Source organism: Patagioenas fasciata, chromosome 32 (genome assembly GCF_037038585.1).
Source record: "Patagioenas fasciata isolate bPatFas1 chromosome 32, bPatFas1.hap1, whole genome shotgun sequence".
NCBI classification, from domain to species: Eukaryota; Metazoa; Chordata; class Aves; order Columbiformes; family Columbidae; genus Patagioenas; species Patagioenas fasciata.
Genome location: NC_092551.1, coordinates 2,594,409 through 2,610,361, shown reverse-complemented (window position 1 = coordinate 2,610,361; position 15,953 = coordinate 2,594,409). Strand labels below are relative to the sequence as shown.

At 59.3% G+C, this 15,953-nt stretch overlaps 1 protein-coding gene across 7 annotated transcripts in view; it reads left to right on the top strand.

Annotated features, from left to right (window-relative positions):
- Positions 1-1,819: 1,819 nt before the first annotated feature.
- WIZ (WIZ zinc finger) overlaps positions 1,820-15,953 on the top strand; it is a 60,610-nt gene continuing 46,476 nt past the window's right edge. For 6 of the 7 annotated variants that reach the window (XM_071800599.1, XM_065859188.2, XM_065859185.2 and 3 more), the window contains exons 1-2: positions 1,820-2,272; positions 10,894-11,297. In XM_071800599.1, coding sequence (XP_071656700.1) covers positions 1,947-2,272; positions 10,894-11,297 — 730 coding nt within the window. In that variant the 5' untranslated portion in view covers positions 1,820-1,946. The remainder of the gene's footprint in view (positions 2,273-10,893; positions 11,298-15,953) is intronic. The other variant, XM_065859186.2, reaches the window with a different exon arrangement.

Genomic DNA, 15,953 nt, shown 5'->3' with positions numbered 1-15,953 from the left:
GACACTTGGGGACATTGCAATGGGGGTGACAGGGCCATGGGGGCGCTTGGGGACAACAGGGGCATGAGGACATGGTCATAGGGACATTTGGGGACGTGGCCATGGGGCTGACATGGCCATGGGGACACTTGGGGATAGGGCCATGGGGACACTTGGGGACATGGCCATGGGGATGACAGGACTATGGGGACATTTGGGGACATGGTCATGGGGATGGCAGGGGCATGGGGACACTTAGGGACACAGTGATGGGGATGACAGGAGCATGGGGACACTTGGGGACATGGCCATGGGGATGGCAGGGCCATGGGGACCCCTGGGGACGCGGTCATGGGGACACTTAAGGACATGGTCATGAGGTGGCAGAGCCTTGGGGACATTTGGGGACATGGTCATGGGGGTGACAGGGCCATGGGGACCCCTGGGGACGTGGTCATGGGGTCACTTTGGGGACAACAGGGACATGGGGACAAGGCCATGTGGAGACTTGGGGACACGGTGATGGGGATGGTGGGGCCACGGGGACACTTGGGAACATGGCCATGGGGGTGACAGAGCCATGGGGACTCTTGGGGACATGGCCATGGGGATGGCGGGGCCATGGGGACACTTGGGGACATGGTCATGGGGGTGACAGGGCCATGGGGACAGTTGGGGACGTGGTCATGGGGGTGGCAGGGCCATGGGGACCCCTGGGGACGTGGTCATGGGGTCACTTTGGGAACAACAGGGACATTGGACACGGTTATGGGGACACTTGGGGACATGGCCATGGGGACACTTGGGGACAAAGTCATGGGGATGGCAGGGCCATGGGGACACTTGGGGACATGGTCATGGGGGTGATAGGGCCATGGGGACACTTGGGGACATGGTCATGGGGATGGCAGGGCCATGGGGACCCCTGGGGACGCGTCATGGGGACACTCAGGGACATGGCCATGGGGTGGCAGAGCCATGGGGACATTTGGGGACATGATAATTGGGGTGACAGGGCCATAGCGACACTTAGGGACATGGCCATGGGGGTGGCAGGGCCATGGGGACCCCTGGGGACGTGGTCATGGGGTCACTTTGGGGACAACAGGGACATGGGACACGGTTATGGGGACACTTGGGGACAAAGACATAGGGATGGCAGGGCCATGGGGACACTTGGGGACATGGTTGTGGGGACACTTTGGGGACAACAGGGACATGGGGCCATGGTCATGGGGACGCTTGGGGACATGGTAATGGGGGTGATAGGGCCATGGGGACACTTTGGGGACACAGTGATGGGGATGGCGGGGCCATGGGGACACTTGGGGACACGGTCATGGGGACACTTGGGGACAACAGGGACATGGGGACACCTGGGGACATGGTCATGGGGACACTTAGGGACATCGCCATGGGGATGGCGGGGCCATGGAGACACTTTGGGGACACAGTGATGGGGATGGCAGGGCCATGGGGACCCCTGGGGACACGGTCATGGGGACACTTGGGGTCACGGTCATGAGGCTGTCAGGGCCATGGGGACACTTTGGGGACAAAAGCGCCATGGGGACCCTTAGGCCAAGGCCACGGGGCCACTGTGGTGCCACTTTGTGCCACTTTGGTGCCACTTTGGTGCCACTTTGTGGCCCCTTTGGTGACGCCGGGGTCCCCTCAGTTCGGACCTTCCCCCTGCGCCCCCCCAAGATGGCGGCGCGGCGCCGCCGTCGCTGCGTGATGACGCAACCCCCGCGCCACTCTCTCCCCCCTCCCTCCTGGAAGGTCACGGCGCCGCCTCTCCCCTCCCTCCTTCCCCCCCTCCGCCACTCCCAAGATGGCGGCGCCGCGCAGCCGTTCGCGTCATCAGCAGCGCGCCGCGCGGCCCGCGGAGGGCGAAGGGCGGCGGCGACGCGCAGCGGCCGCTCCGGCGGGGCGGGAGCGGGCGGCGGGGGGCGGCGCGGCCCAACATGGCGGCGGCGGCGGCGGAGGCGGCGGAGGCGGCGCTGGGACCCCGTTCGCCGCCCCCAAGATGTCGGCGGCGGCCTGGTCGCGCCCGGCGTGACGTAGTGAGGCCCCGCCGCCGGGAGGGAGGCGGAGGAGCGGCCGGAGCGGCGCAGGAGGCGGCGGCGGCGGCGGCGGTGGCGGCGGGACCGGCCGGGCCCCCGGGGGGGGATTTAAAGGGACCATGTCCCCGGCGCGGCGGCTGCTACGGAGGCCGGAGCCGGGTAGGAGGCGGCGGGGGAGCCGCTGAGGAGCAGCAGCCCGGCGGGCCCGGCCCCGGGGGGCCGGTGGGGTGAGTGCCCGGGGCGGGGGGGGACACCCGGTGGGGACAAAGCGGAGCCGGGATCGGGGGACCCGCGGTGGGGTGGGGGGAGGCGGTTCTGACCCCCCCCAACCCCCTGGCCCGACCCCGTCCCCGGTGCTGAAACGCGGAGTGGAGGGACCCAGGCGTCCGGGGGGGACCCAGGCGTCCGGGGGGGACCCAGGCGTCCAGGGGGGGAGGCAGGGCCTGAGGGAGCAGGGAAGGGACCCAGGCGTTCGGGACGGGGTGGGGGGGGCGGGAAACAGGCGTCCCGGGGAGGGGGGGGGTGAGGGGGGGGTGGTGACGGGGGGACCCAGAAGTCCCGGAGAGGACCCAGGCGTCCGGGTGGGTTTGGAGGGGAGGGGGGGTGCTGTGCTGAGGAGGGGACCCAGGCGTCCGGGAGAGGACCCAGGCGTCCGGGTGGGCATTTGTGGACAGGGGGGTCTGTGCTGAGCAGGGGACCCAGGCGTCCGGGAGAGGACCCAGGCGTCCGGGTGGGTTTGGAGGGGAGGGGGGGTCCTGTGCTGAGGAGGGGACCCAGGCGTCCGGGTGGGCATTTGTGGACAGGGGGGGGTCTGTGCTGAGCAGGGGACCCAGGCGTCCGGGAGAGGACCCAGGCGTCCGGGTGGGCATTTGTGGACAGGGGGGTCTGTCCTGAGCAGGGGACCCAGGCGTCCGGGAGAGGACCCAGGCGTCCGGGTGGGCATTTGTGGACAGGGGGGTCTGTCCTGAGCAGGGGACCCAGGCGTCCGAGTGGGTCTGGAGGGGATGGTGTCTGTGCCGGGGAGGGGACCCAGGCGTCCGGGGGGGTATAGGGAGGGAGCAGGGGGTCTGTGCTGAGCAGGGGACCCAGGCGTCCGGGAGAGGACCCAGGCGTCCGGGGGGGTATAGGGAGGGAGCAGGGGGTCTGTGCTGAGCAGGGGACCCAGGCATCCGGGAGAGGACCCAGGCATCCGGGTGGGCATTTGTGGACAGGGGGGTCTGTGCTGAGCAGGAGACTCAGGTGTCCGGGTGGGTCTGGAGGGGAGGGGGGGTCTGTTCCGGGGAGGGGACCCAGGTGTCCGGGAGAGGACCCAGGTGTCCGGGTGGGCATTTGCGGACAGGAGGGTCTGCACTGAGCAAGGGACCCAGGCGTCCGGGTGGGCATTTGTGGACAGGGGGGTCTGTGCCGATGAGAGGACCCAGGTATCCGGGAGGGGACCCAGGCGTCCGGGTGGATATAGGGAGGGAGCGGGGGATCTGTCCTGAGCAGGGGACCCAGGCGTCCGGGTGGGCATTTGTGGACAGGGGGGTCTGTGCTGAACAGGGGACCCAGGCATCCGGGTGGGTTTGGAGCGTAAGTAGGGGTTCCTATGCTGAGGAGAGGACCCAGGCGTCCGGGTGGGCATTTGTGGACAGGGGGGTCTGTGCTGAACAGGGGACCCAGGCATCCGGGTGGGTTTGGAGCGTAAGTAGGGGTTCCTATGCTGAGGAGAGGACCCAGGCGTCCGGGTGGGCATTTGCGGACAGGGGGGTCTGTGCCGAGGAGAGGACCCAGGCGTCCGGATGGGTTTGGAGGGGAAGTGGGGGTTCCTATGCTGAGGAGAGGACCCAGGCATCCGGGAGGGGACCCAGGCGTCCAGGTGGGTTTGGAGGGGAAGTGGGGGTTCCTATGCTGAGCAGAGGACCCAGGCGTCCGGGTGAGTATAGGAAGAGAGGGGGGGGTCTGTGCCGAGGAGAGGACCCAGGCGTCCGAGTGGGTTTGGAGGGGAAGTGGGGGTTCCTATGCTGAGCAGAGGACCCAGGCGTCCGGGTGAGTATAGGAAGAGAGGGGGGGGTCTGTGCCGAGGAGAGGACCCAGGCGTCCGAGTGGGTTTGGAGGGGAAGTGGGGGTTCCTATGCTGAGGAGAGGACCCAGGCGTCCGGGTGGACATTTGCGGACAGGGGGGTCTGTGCCAAGGAGGGGACCCAGGCGTCCGGGTGGGCATTTGTGGACAGGGGGGTCTGTGCCAAGGAGAGGACCCAGGCATCCGGGAGGGAACCCAGGCGTCCAGGTGGGTTTGGAGGGGAAGTGGGGGTTCCTATGCTGAGCAGAGGACCCAGGCGTCCGGGTGAGTATAGGAAGAGAGGGGGGGGTCTGTGCCGAGGAGAGGACCCAGGCGTCCGAGTGGGTTTGGAGGGGAAGTGGGGGTTCCTATGCTGAGGAGAGGACCCAGGCGTCCGGGTGGGCATTTGCGGACAGGGGGGTCTGTGCCAAGGAGAGGACCCAGGCATCCGGGAGGGGACCCAGGCGTCCAGGTGGGTTTGGAGGGGAAGTGGGGGTTCCTATGCTGAGCAGAGGACCCAGGCGTCCGGGTGAGTATAGGAAGAGAGGGGGGGGTCTGTGCCGAGGAGAGGACCCAGGCGTCCGAGTGGGTTTGGAGGGGAAGTGGGGGTTCCTATGCTGAGGAGAGGACCCAGGCGTCCGGGTGGGCATTTGCGGACAGGGGGGTCTGTGCCAAGGAGGGGACCCAGGCGTCCGGGTGGGCATTTGCGGACAGGGGGGTCTGTGCCAAGGAGGGGACCCAGGCGTCCGGGTGGGCATTTGCGGACAGGGGGGTCTGTGCCAAGGAGAGGACCCAGGCATCCGGGAGGGGACCCAGGCGTCCAGGTGGGTTTGGAGGGGAAGTGGGGGTTCCTATGCTGAGCAGAGGACCCAGGCGTCCGGGTGAGTATAGGAAGAGAGGGGGGGGTCTGTGCCGAGGAGGGGACCCAGGCGTCCGGGTGGGTTTGCAGGGTAAGTAGGGGTTCCTATGCTGAGGAGAGGACCCAGGCGTCTGGGTGGGCATTTGTGGACAGGGGGGTCTGTGCCGAGGAGGGGACCCAGGCATCCGGGTGAGCATTTGTGGACAGGGGAGTCTGTGCCAAGGAGGGGACCCAGGCGTCCGAGTGGGTGTGGAGGGGAAGTGGGGATTCCTATACTGAGGAGAGGACCCAGGCGTCCGGGTGGGCATTTGCGGACAGGGGGGTCTGTGCCAAGGAGGGGACCCAGGTGTCCGGGAGGGGACCCAGGCGTCCGGCTCTGGCAGCAGCCCGGGGACACCCGTGACCAAGCGATGCCGGATTCACCCCCCACCATCCAGTTCCCTCGGCCGCCAGCACCGCAGGATGGCACCGATCCCGCCGAGCTCGTTAACCGGGTCAAACGAGCGACCTCATCATCTGCCGCCAATGGGTTTGGTGATGCCTTTTGGTGTGTGCCGGGACCATTTCCTCTTCCCAAGCAGCTCTGGCGGTGCTGCCGGCGCTCGGCGCAGCTCCGGGCTCATCCCGGCACGGCCGACACCGCGGAGGAGCCGCCGCTTCATCCCCACGGACACCGCGGTGAATCCCCCGAGGATCCGGCACCGCCGCATCCCACAAAACCCCTCGGTGCGGGATTTGGGGTGAAAAAGCCGCTTTTCTGCTAAACGAGCTCGTTAACCCTGGAGAGGAGCGATGGAAAGGGATGGAAATCGGCTGGGATCGCGTTATCCGGCATCGCGGCTTCACCGGATCACCCGTAATCCCTTTTGGATCGGATCCGGAGCGCTCGGCAGCACCGGTGGCCCACGCGTGGCAAAAACACGGGGGAAATGTGGGTGGTTTGAGGAACCGGGAAAACCATCGGCCGAAGGTTTTGGGTTAAAATCCGGCGATTGCAGCTTTTGGGGTGAAACCCGGCGATTGAAGCTTTTGGGGTGAAACCCGGCGGTTGAAGCTTTTGGGGTGAAACCCGGCGATTGAAGCTTTTGGGGTGAAACCCGGCAGTTGAAGCTTTTGGGGTGAAACCTGGCGATTGAAGCTTTTGGGTTAAAAACCATCAGCCAAAGCTTTTGGGTTACAAAGCAATGGGTGAAGCTTTTGGGGTAAAACCCGGCGATTGAAGCTTTTGGGGTGAAACCCGGCGGTTGAAGCTTTTGGGGTGAAACCCGGCGGTTGAAGCTTTTGGGGTGAAACCCGGCGATTGAAGCTTTTGGGTTAAAAACCATCAGCCGAAGCTTTTGGGTTAAAAACCAATGGGTGAAGCTTTTGGGGTGAAACCCGGCGGTTGAAGCTTTTGGGGTGAAACCCAGCAATTGAAGCTTTTGGGGTGAAACCCGGCGGTTGAAGCTTTTGGGGTGAAACCCGGCGATTGAAGCTTTTGGGGTGAAACCTGGCGATTGAAGCTTTTGGGTTAAAAACCATCAGCCAAAGCTTTTGGGTTACAAAGCAATGGGTGAAGCTTTTGGGGTAAAACCCGGCGATTGAAGCTTTTGGGTTAAAAACCATCGGCTGAAGCTTTTGGGGTGAAACCCGGCAATTGAAGCTTTTGGGGTGAAACCCGGCGGTTGAAGCTTTTGGGTTAAAAACCATCAGCCGAAGCTTTTGGGTTAAAAACCAATGGGTGAAGCTTTTGGGGTGAAACCCGGTGGTTGAAGCTTTTGGGGTGAAACCCGGCGGTTGAAGCTTTTGGGGTGAAACCCGGCAATTGAAGCTTTTGGGGTGAAACCTGGCGATTGAAGCTTTTGGGTTAAAAACCATCAGCCAAAGCTTTTGGGTTACAAACCAATGGGTGAAGCTTTTGGGGTAAAACCCAGCGATTGAAGCTTTTGGGTTAAAAACCATCGGCTGAAGCTTTTGGGGTGAAACCCGGCAGTTGAAGCTTTTGGGGTGAAACCCGGCAATTGAAGCTTTTGGGGTGAAACCCGGCAATTGAAGCTTTTGGGGTGAAACCCGGCGATTGAAGCTTTTGGGTTAAAAACCATCAGCCAAAGCTTTTGGGTTAAAAACCAATGGGTGAAGCTTTTGGGGTGAAACCCGGCGGTTGAAGCTTTTGGGGTGAAACCCAGCAATTGAAGCTTTTGGGGTGAAACCCGGCGATTGAAGCTTTTGGGGTGAAACCCGGCGGTTGAAGCTTTTGGGGTGAAACCTGGCGATTGAAGCTTTTGGGTTAAAAACCATCAGCCAAAGCTTTTGGGTTACAAAGCAATGGGTGAAGCTTTTGGGGTAAAACCCAGCGATTGAAGCTTTTGGGTTAAAAACCATCGGCTGAAGCTTTTGGGGTGAAACCCGGCAATTGAAGCTTTTGGGTTAAAAACCAACGACCGAAGCTTTTGGGATAAAACCCGACGATTGAAGCTTTTGGGTTAAAACCCAGCGGGCGCAACTTTTGGGGATTAAAACCCATGGGCAAAGCTTTTTGGATCAAAACCATGGGGTGAACGAAACTTTTGTGACAAAACCTGTGGCCTGTCCCCTTGTCCCCAGGCTCTGATTGTCCCCCCCCCTCCCCCCGGGCGTGTCCCCTTGTCCCCTTGTCCCCCAGGCTCCGATTGTCCCCACTTAACCGGTTTAGCATTTAAATTGTGCCCATGTGCTCCGCCTTTGCCTTCGCTGGGCTGGGGCTGGGGGAGGGTCCCGCAGTCCTGGGTGAAACCACCGGGAACGGAGCTCGGGAAGCAGCGCGGGGTTGGGATCCAGCGGGAGATTTGGAGGTGAGCAGCAAATTTGGGAGGTGAACGAATGTTTGGGGAGCGAGCAGGAAATGTGGGAGGTGAGCAGAGATTTTGGAAGCGAGCGGTGAATTTGGGAGGTGAGCAGGAGATTTGGGAGGTGAGCAGAGATTTGGAAGTGAGCAACGAATCTGGGAGGTGAGCGGAGATTTTGGAAGCAAGCGGTGAATTTGGGAGTTGAGCAGAAGGTTTGGGAGGTGAGCAGGAGATTTGGAATCGAGCAGAAGATTTGGGAGGTGAGCGGAGATTTTGGAAGCGAGCGGTGAATTTGGGAGGTGAGCAGGAGATTTGGAATCGAGCAGAAGGTTTGGGAGGTGATCGGAGATTTTGGAAGCGAGCGGTGAATTTGGGAGGTGAGCAGGAGATTTGGGAGGTGAGCAGGAGATTTGGAGTCGAGCAGAAGGTTTGGGAGGTGAGCAGAGATTTGGGAAGCGAGCGACGAATTTGGGAGGTGAGCAGGAAATTTGGAATAGAGCAGAAGGTTTGGCATGTGAGCAGAGATTTTGGGAGGTGAGCAGAAGGTTTGGGAGGTGAGCGGAGATTTTGGAAGCGAGTGGTGAATTTGGGAGGTGAGCAGGAGATTTGGGAGGTGAGCAGGAGATTTGGAATTGAGCAGAAGGTTTGGGAGGTGAGCAGAGATTTTGGAAGCGAGCGGTGAATTTGGGAGGTGAGCAGGAGATTTGGGAGGTGAGCAGGAGATTTGGAATCGAGCAGAAGGTTTGGGAGGTGAGCGGAGATTTTGGAAGCGAGTGGTGAATTTGGGAGGTGAGCAGGAGATTTGGGAGGTGAGCAGGAGATTTGGAATCGAGCAGAAGGTTTGGGAGGTGATCGGAGATTTTGGAAGCGAGCAACGGATTTGGGAGGTGAGCAGGAAATTTGGGAGGTGAGCAGGAGATTTGGGAGGTGAACATGAGATTTGGAGTCGAGCAGAAGGTTTGGGAGGTGAGCAGAGATTTGGGAAGCGAGCGACGAATTTGGGAGGTGAGCAGGAAATTTGGAATAGAGCAGAAGGTTTGGCATGTGAGCAGAGATTTTGGGAGGTGAGCAGAAGGTTTGGGAGGTGAGCGGAGATTTTGGAAGCGAGTGGTGAATTTGGGAGGTGAGCAGGAGATTTGGAGGTGAGCAGAGATTTGGAAGTGAGCAACGAATTTGGGAGGTGAGCGGAGATTTTGGAAGCAAGCGGTGAATTTGGGAGGTGAGCAGGAGATTTGGAATTGAGCAGAAGATTTGGGAGGTGATCGGAGATTTTGGAAGCGAGCAACGGATTTGGGAGGTGAGCAGGAAATTTGGGAGGTGAGCAGGAGATTTGGGAGGTGAGCAGGAGATTTGGAATTGAGCAGAAGGTTTGGGAGGTGAGCAGAGATTTTGGGAGATGAGCAGAAGGTTTGGGAGGTGAGTGGAGATTTTGGAAGCGAGCAACGGATTTGGGAGGTGAGCAGGAGATTTGGAGTTGAGCAGAAGGTTTGGGAGGTGAGCGGAGATTTTGGGAGATGAGCAGAAGGTTTGGGAGGTGAGTGGAGATTTTGGAAGCGAGCAACGGATTTGGGAGGTGAGCAGGAGATTTGGAGTTGAGCAGAAGGTTTGGGAGGTGAGCGGAGATTTTGGGAGATGAGCAGAAGGTTTGGGAGGTGAGTGGAGATTTTGGAAGCGAGCAACGGATTTGGGAGGTGAGCAGGAGATTTGGAGTTGAGCAGAAGGTTTGGGAGGTGAGCAGAGATTTTGGAAGCGAGCGGTGAATTTGGGAGGTGAGCAGGAGATTTGGAATCGAGCAGAAGGTTTGGGAGGTGAGCAGAGATTTTGGAAGCGAGCGGTGAATTTGGGAGGTGAGCAGGAGATTTGGAATTGAGCAGAAGGTTTGGGAGGTGAGCAGAGATTTTGGAAGCGAGCGGTGAATTTGGGAGGTGAGCAGGAGATTTGGGAAGCGAGTGGAAAATTTTGGAAGCGAGCAGGAAATTTGGGAGGTGAACGAATATTGGGGAGCAAGCGGCAAATTTGGGAAACGAGCAAAAGTTTGGGAGGTGAGCAGGAAATTTGGGAGGTGAGCAGGAAATATTGGAAGTGAACAGGCTGGAGAGTTGGGTGGGAGAAATGTAATGAAATAGAACAAGGGCAAGTGTAGAGTCTGGATCTGGGCAGAACAAGCCCAGGTTCAGTGTGAGTTGGGAATGAGCTGTTAGAGAGCAGCGTAGGGGAAAGGGAGCTGGGGGGCCTGGGGACAGCAGGGTGAGCATGAGCCAGCACTGGGCCCTTGTGGCCAGGAAGCCAATGGGACCTGGGGGGATTAGAAGGGGGTGGTCAGTGGCTCAGAGAGGTTCTCCTGCCCCTCTGCTCTGCCCTTTAGTTCAGATACTATCAGGATATACTTGGGGAACATATATATATATTTATATATAATATATACAGCCATAGCACCCTGAGAACACCCAATCTCGTCCAATCTTGGAAGCTAAGCAGGGTCGAGCCCGGTCAGTGCTTGGATGGGAGACCACTGGAAGGTCACTGGTACCTGGAGTGGATTAGAAAGGGGGTGGTCAGTGAGTCAGAGAGGTTCTCCTGTCCTTCTACTCGGCCTTTTAGTTCAGATACTATCAGGATATACTTGGGGAACATATATGTATACATATATATAATATACATGGCCATAGCACCTTGAGAAGGCCCCGTCTCGTCTGATCTGGGAAGCTAAGCAGGGTCGGGCCCGGTCAGTGCTTGGATGGGAGCCCAGCTGGGAATAGCGGGTGCTGTGGGCTGAGCCAGCACTGGGCCCTTGTGGCCAGGAAGCCAATGGGACCTGGGGGGATTAGAAGGGGGTGGTCAGTGGGTCAGAGAGGTTCTCCTGCCCCTCTGCTCTGCCCTGGGGAGGCCACATCTGGAATAGTGTGTCACATCTGGAATAGTGTGTGCAGTTGTGGCCCCTCAGTTCAAGGACAGGGACACGTTCCTGTGTCCCCTCAGCTGGGTGTTCCCGCTCCAGGGGGGTTGGACTGGATGAGGTTTCCAGGTCCCTTCTGATCCCTGGCATTCTGTGATTTTGTGATTTTTCCTCCATTCTATCCAAATCCGGCCTCTTATTTTCGCCTCTTTTCTCATTTTCTCCTCTTTTCCCCCCAATTCTCGCAGGTTTTTCCGGCGCTCCCCGGCCGCCCGGTGCCGCCGTGGCGTTTTCTTCCGAGCCGCAAAACCCAATCGGCGAGGGATGGAGAAAACCATCCCCGATTTCTCGGAGCGTCAAGGAGATGGAGGCCGAACCCTCTTGATGTCACCAGATCCCGACACTGATGCATTTTCCCCCCCGGGTTGTCCCCAAGATGCCAAAAACCCCCCGGAGAACCCGGCGTTACCCGCCACGTCGCCGGAAACGGACGAAGACGCTTTCTACGCCGCGAGTGATTTGGTGACGATGAGCCGGGAGGGGACGGGACCCCCCGGCGCTGACCTGCGTCCGTTACCGGAGGGACCCGAATTCTTTGCGTCGCTCTCCCGGCAAGAACCCGGTGTTGCATTGGAAGCGCACGACGTGGCTGGTGAGTCCCCGCTCAGTGCTGGTGCGGTGGCTTTTGGGGGTTGGGGACGTCTCTTGGTGTGTCACGCGTGGCCGGTGACGCTCACGTTGGTTGTGTCATTTCTGTTGAGTTGGTCCAATTGGTTGAGTGGATTGGGTTGGGTTCAGTGGGTGGGTTCGTTGGGTTGGTTGGGTTGGTTCAGTTCGTTGGGTTGGTTCGGTTCGTTGGGTTGGTTGGGTTGTTTCAGTTCGTTGGGTTGGTTCGGTTCATTGGGCTGGTCGGTTCGGCTCGTTGGGTTCGTTGGGCTGGTCGGTTCGGCTCGTTGGGTTCGTTGGGCTGGTCGGTTCGGCTCGTTGGGTTCGTTGGGCTGATTAGTTGGTTTGGTTGGTTGGGTTCGTTGGGCTGGTTCAGTTCATTGGTTCGGTTTGTTGGGTTGGTTGGTTCGGTTCACTTTGTTGGGTTGGCGGTTCCATAGGTTGGTTCCGTTCATTGATTCAGTTCGTTGGGCTGGTTCAGTGCGTTGGTTGGGTTGGTTCGCTTCGTTGGGTTGGCGGTTCCGTTCGTTGGTTCGGTTCGTGGGGTTGGTCGGTTCCGTTCCTTGCTTCGCTTCGTGGGGTTGGTCAGTTCCGTTTGTTGCTTCGCTTCATTTGGTTCATTGGTTCAGTTCATTGGTTCGGTTCGTTGGGTTCATTGGTTCAGTTGGTTGGGGTGGTTCAGCTGACGGTTGTGCCGGCGCGGTTGGCGGTTGATGTCACTCAGAGCCTTGATGTTCCCCAAATGGTGCCGTCTCGTGGTGAGAAACGCGGGGGTTTGGTGGAAGCAGAAGCGAGGGGACAACTACTGGGCCGGCATCCCCGTGCCATCGTCCCCGTGCCATCACCCCATGCCGTCGTGCCACCAGATGTGCACAAACCAATGGTGGCTCCAGTTGGTGGTGTTTTGGAGACCCCCCAACCCCCAGTGTGGATGGATCCCTCATGGCCCCAGATTTGGGTGTCAGGTTTGGACGCATCTGTCATGGCCCCAAATATGGGTGTTGGGTTTGGAGGGATCCCTCATGGCCCCAAATTTGGGTGTTGGGGTTTGGACAGATCCTTCATGGCCCCAAATTTGGGTGTTGGGGTTTGGATGGATCCCTCATGGCCCCAAATTTGGGTGTTGGGGTTTGGACGGATCCCTCATGGCCCCAAATTTGGGTGTCGTGTTTGGATGGATCCCTCGTGGCCCCAAATTTGGGTGTTGGGTTTGAATGGAACCCTGATGGCCTGAAATTTGGGTGTCGGGGTTTGGTTGGATCCCTCATGGGTATCGGGTTTTGAATGGATCCCTCATGGCCCCAAATTTGGGTGTCGAAGTCTGGTTGGATCCCTCATGGGTATCGGGGTTTGAATGGATCCCTCACGGCCCCAAATTTGGTGTTGGGGTTTGGACGGATCTCTCATACCCCCGAATTTGGGTGTCGGGTTTGGATGGATCCCTCATGGCCCCAGATTTGGGTGTTGGGGTTTGGATGGATCCTTCATGGCCCCAAATTTGGGTGTCGGGTTTGGTTGGATCCCTCATGGGTATCGGGGTTTGAATGGATCCCTCACGGCCCCAAATTTGGTGTTGGGGTTTGGACGGATCCCTCATACCCCCGAATTTGGGTGTTGGGTTTGGATGGATCCCTCATGGCCCCAGATTTGAGTGTTGGGGTTTGGATGGATCCCTCATGGCCCCAAATTTGGGTGTCGGGTTTGGATGGATCCCTCATGGCCCCAAATTTGAGTGTTGGGGTTTGGATGGATCCCTCATGGCCCCAAATTTGAGTGTTGGGGTTTGGATGGATCCCTCATGGCCCCAAATTTGGGTGTTGGGGTTTGGATGGATCCCTCATGGCCCCAAATTTGGGTGTCGGGTTTGGATGGATCCCTCATGGCCCCAAATTTGAGTGTTGGGGTTTGGATGGATCCCTCATGGCCCCAAATTTGGGTGTCGGGTTTGGACGGATCCCTCATGGCCCCAAATTTGGGTGTTGGGGTTTGGATGGATCCCTCATGGCCCCAAATTTGGGTGTCGGGTTTAGTTGGATCCCTCATAATCCCCCCATGACCTTTTTTGGGTTATTTAACACCGAAAAGTAGCCGCCCCAAAATCACGACCATTTCCCATCGTCGTCTAATTCCTGTCCACACTTAGGCTGAGTTTAACCTCTTGGATTTCAACCCCTCTCAACCAGGAGGTTTCCTTCCCAGTCCTGGGAACCTTCCTCGCTAATTAGCGCCTCGTCAGCCTCCCGGCTCGCGAACGGCGCCAGGAAAGATGTCACGTTGTTGCCTAGCAAATAAATAATTGAATACTTGAGTCCGAGACAACGGGAGGAGAGTTGGAAACCTCAAGCAGCGGGAGGATTTTTCCACGAAGGAAAGGGAGGGACAACCCTCTCACCCATCAACCTCTTCCCGATGACTTCTGGGGTTGGCGACTCTCCACCCGCGTCCAAAATTGGGGTTTAATGGGTTTGCGTTGGGTGGTTGTGCACCCAGGATATCATGGCGTAGTCGGCAGCGTCACCGACACAACGGGGTGTGTTGTTGGAGGTGTTTTCTTGCCAAAAATGGTCTTTTTTTGGCCCGAAATGATGGCGGTGAGCGCGCCGGGTGTGCGGTGAGGAGGGGTCCCCTCGGCGTCCCCCTCGCGCGCGGGGCCGCGGTTCCCATACGTTGGCCAAGCCGCGGAGCACCTGCCGTGCTTGTCTATCGGCGTCTATAAATAACCCTCCCAATCCAGCCCCGCTCCCGCTAACCGGGCCGTGGGTTAAAAATAAGCCGGGCTTAACGGCCACGGGTTCTCCTGTCGCCTCGCTAAGTAGGACGCGGCCCCATCCTCCTCCTCCGCTGGGCGTTTGGGGCAAATTGAGGTTATTTTGGCAAGATCGCGGTGAGCACGGCGTAAACGTGCCGTGGTTGCCAGGTTGGGGTTTTGGGGACGTTTTGCTTGATCCACAACCCTCCTGATGATCTGGAGTTGATCCGCGTTGATCCGGGGTTTGTTGCCGATGAGCAAGCGCGACTCGTTTGTTGGGGGATAACGAGTTTTTAAGTGGTTTAGCGGCAAAAAGGACTAAAGAAAACGTCAATCCGGTACTTGCGGTTGGTCGGGTCTGAAATAGGGAGGGAAGTGACCTGTTGGTGTCACTTTGGTGGCCAATAAAATGATGGAGAAGGTTGTTCTGGGAGTTATGGGAGAACACGTGGAAGATGACGCAGTGGTTGGGCAAAGCCAACGTTGGGTTGATGAAGGAAAGTCAAGTCATCCCAGCCAAACGTCCTTTTGTGACAAGGACCCACGCGTGCTCAGGTGTCCCCAAGGACCCACGTGTGTGTGAAGGTGTCCCCAAGGACCCACGTGTGTGCTCAGGTGTCCCCAGGAGCCCACATGTGTGTGGAGGTGTCCCCAAGGGCCCACACGCGTGCTGAGGTGTCCCCAAAGCCCTTGCTCGCACTGAGGTGTCCCCAAGGACCCACACGTGCTGAGGTGTCCCCAGGAGCCCATGTTCATGTTGAGGTGTCCCCAAGGGCCCTGCTCGTGCCGAGGTGTCCCCAAGGGCCTCGCTCGCACTGAGGTGTCCCCAAGGACCCGCACGTGTGTGGAGGTGTCCCCAGGAGCCCACACATGTGCTGAGATGTCCCCAAGGACCCACACATGTGCTGAGATGTCCTCAGGAGCCCATGCTTGTTCTGAGGTGTCCCCAGGGGCCCATGCACATGTCGAGGTGTCCCCAAGACCCCTCGCTCGCACTGAGGTGTCCCCAAAGCCCTCGCTTGCGCCGAGGTGTCCCCAGGAGCCCACGTGTGTGCCGAGGTGTCCCCAAGGACCCACACATGTGGGGAGGTGACCCTAAGGACCCACACATGTGCCAAGGTGTCCCCGAGGGCCCACATATGTGGAGGTGTCCCCAGGAGCCCACGTGTGTGCCGAGGTGTCCCCAAGGCTCATGCTTGTGTCGAGGTGTCCCCAGGGGCCCACACTCGCACTGAGGTGTCCCCAGGAGCCCATGTGTGTGCTGAGGTGTCCCCAAGGGCCCACACTCGCACTGCGGTGTCCCCAGGAGCCCATGTGTGCTAAGGTGTCCCCGAGGCCCCTGCTCATGCCAAAGTGTCCCCAAGGGCCCACAGTCGTACCAAGGTGTCCCCAAAGCCCTCACTCGCATTGAGGTGTCCCCAAGGACCCACATCTGCTGAGGTGTCCCCAGGAGCCCACACGTGTGTCAAGGTGTCCCCAAGGGCCCACACGTGTGTCGTGGTGTCCCCAAGGGTCCATGTTCATGCCAAGGTGTCCCCAAGGGCCCACACATGTGCTGAGATGTCCCCAGGAGCCCATGCTTGTTCTGAGGTGTCCCCAAGGGCCCACGCACATGTCAAGGTGTCCCCAAGACCCCACGCTCGCACTGAGGTGTCCCCAAGGACCCACATGTGCTGAGGTGTCCCCAAGTGCACTGCTCATGCTGAGGTGTCTCCAAGGGTCCACACTCACGCCAAAGTGTCCCCAGGAGCCCACACTCATGCTGAGGTGTCCCCAAGGCCCCTGCTCATGCCAAAGTGTCCCCAAGGGCCCACAGTCATGCCAAGATGTCCCCAAAGCCCTCGCTCACACTGAGGTGTCCCCAAGGACCCGCACTCATGCCAAAGTGTCCCC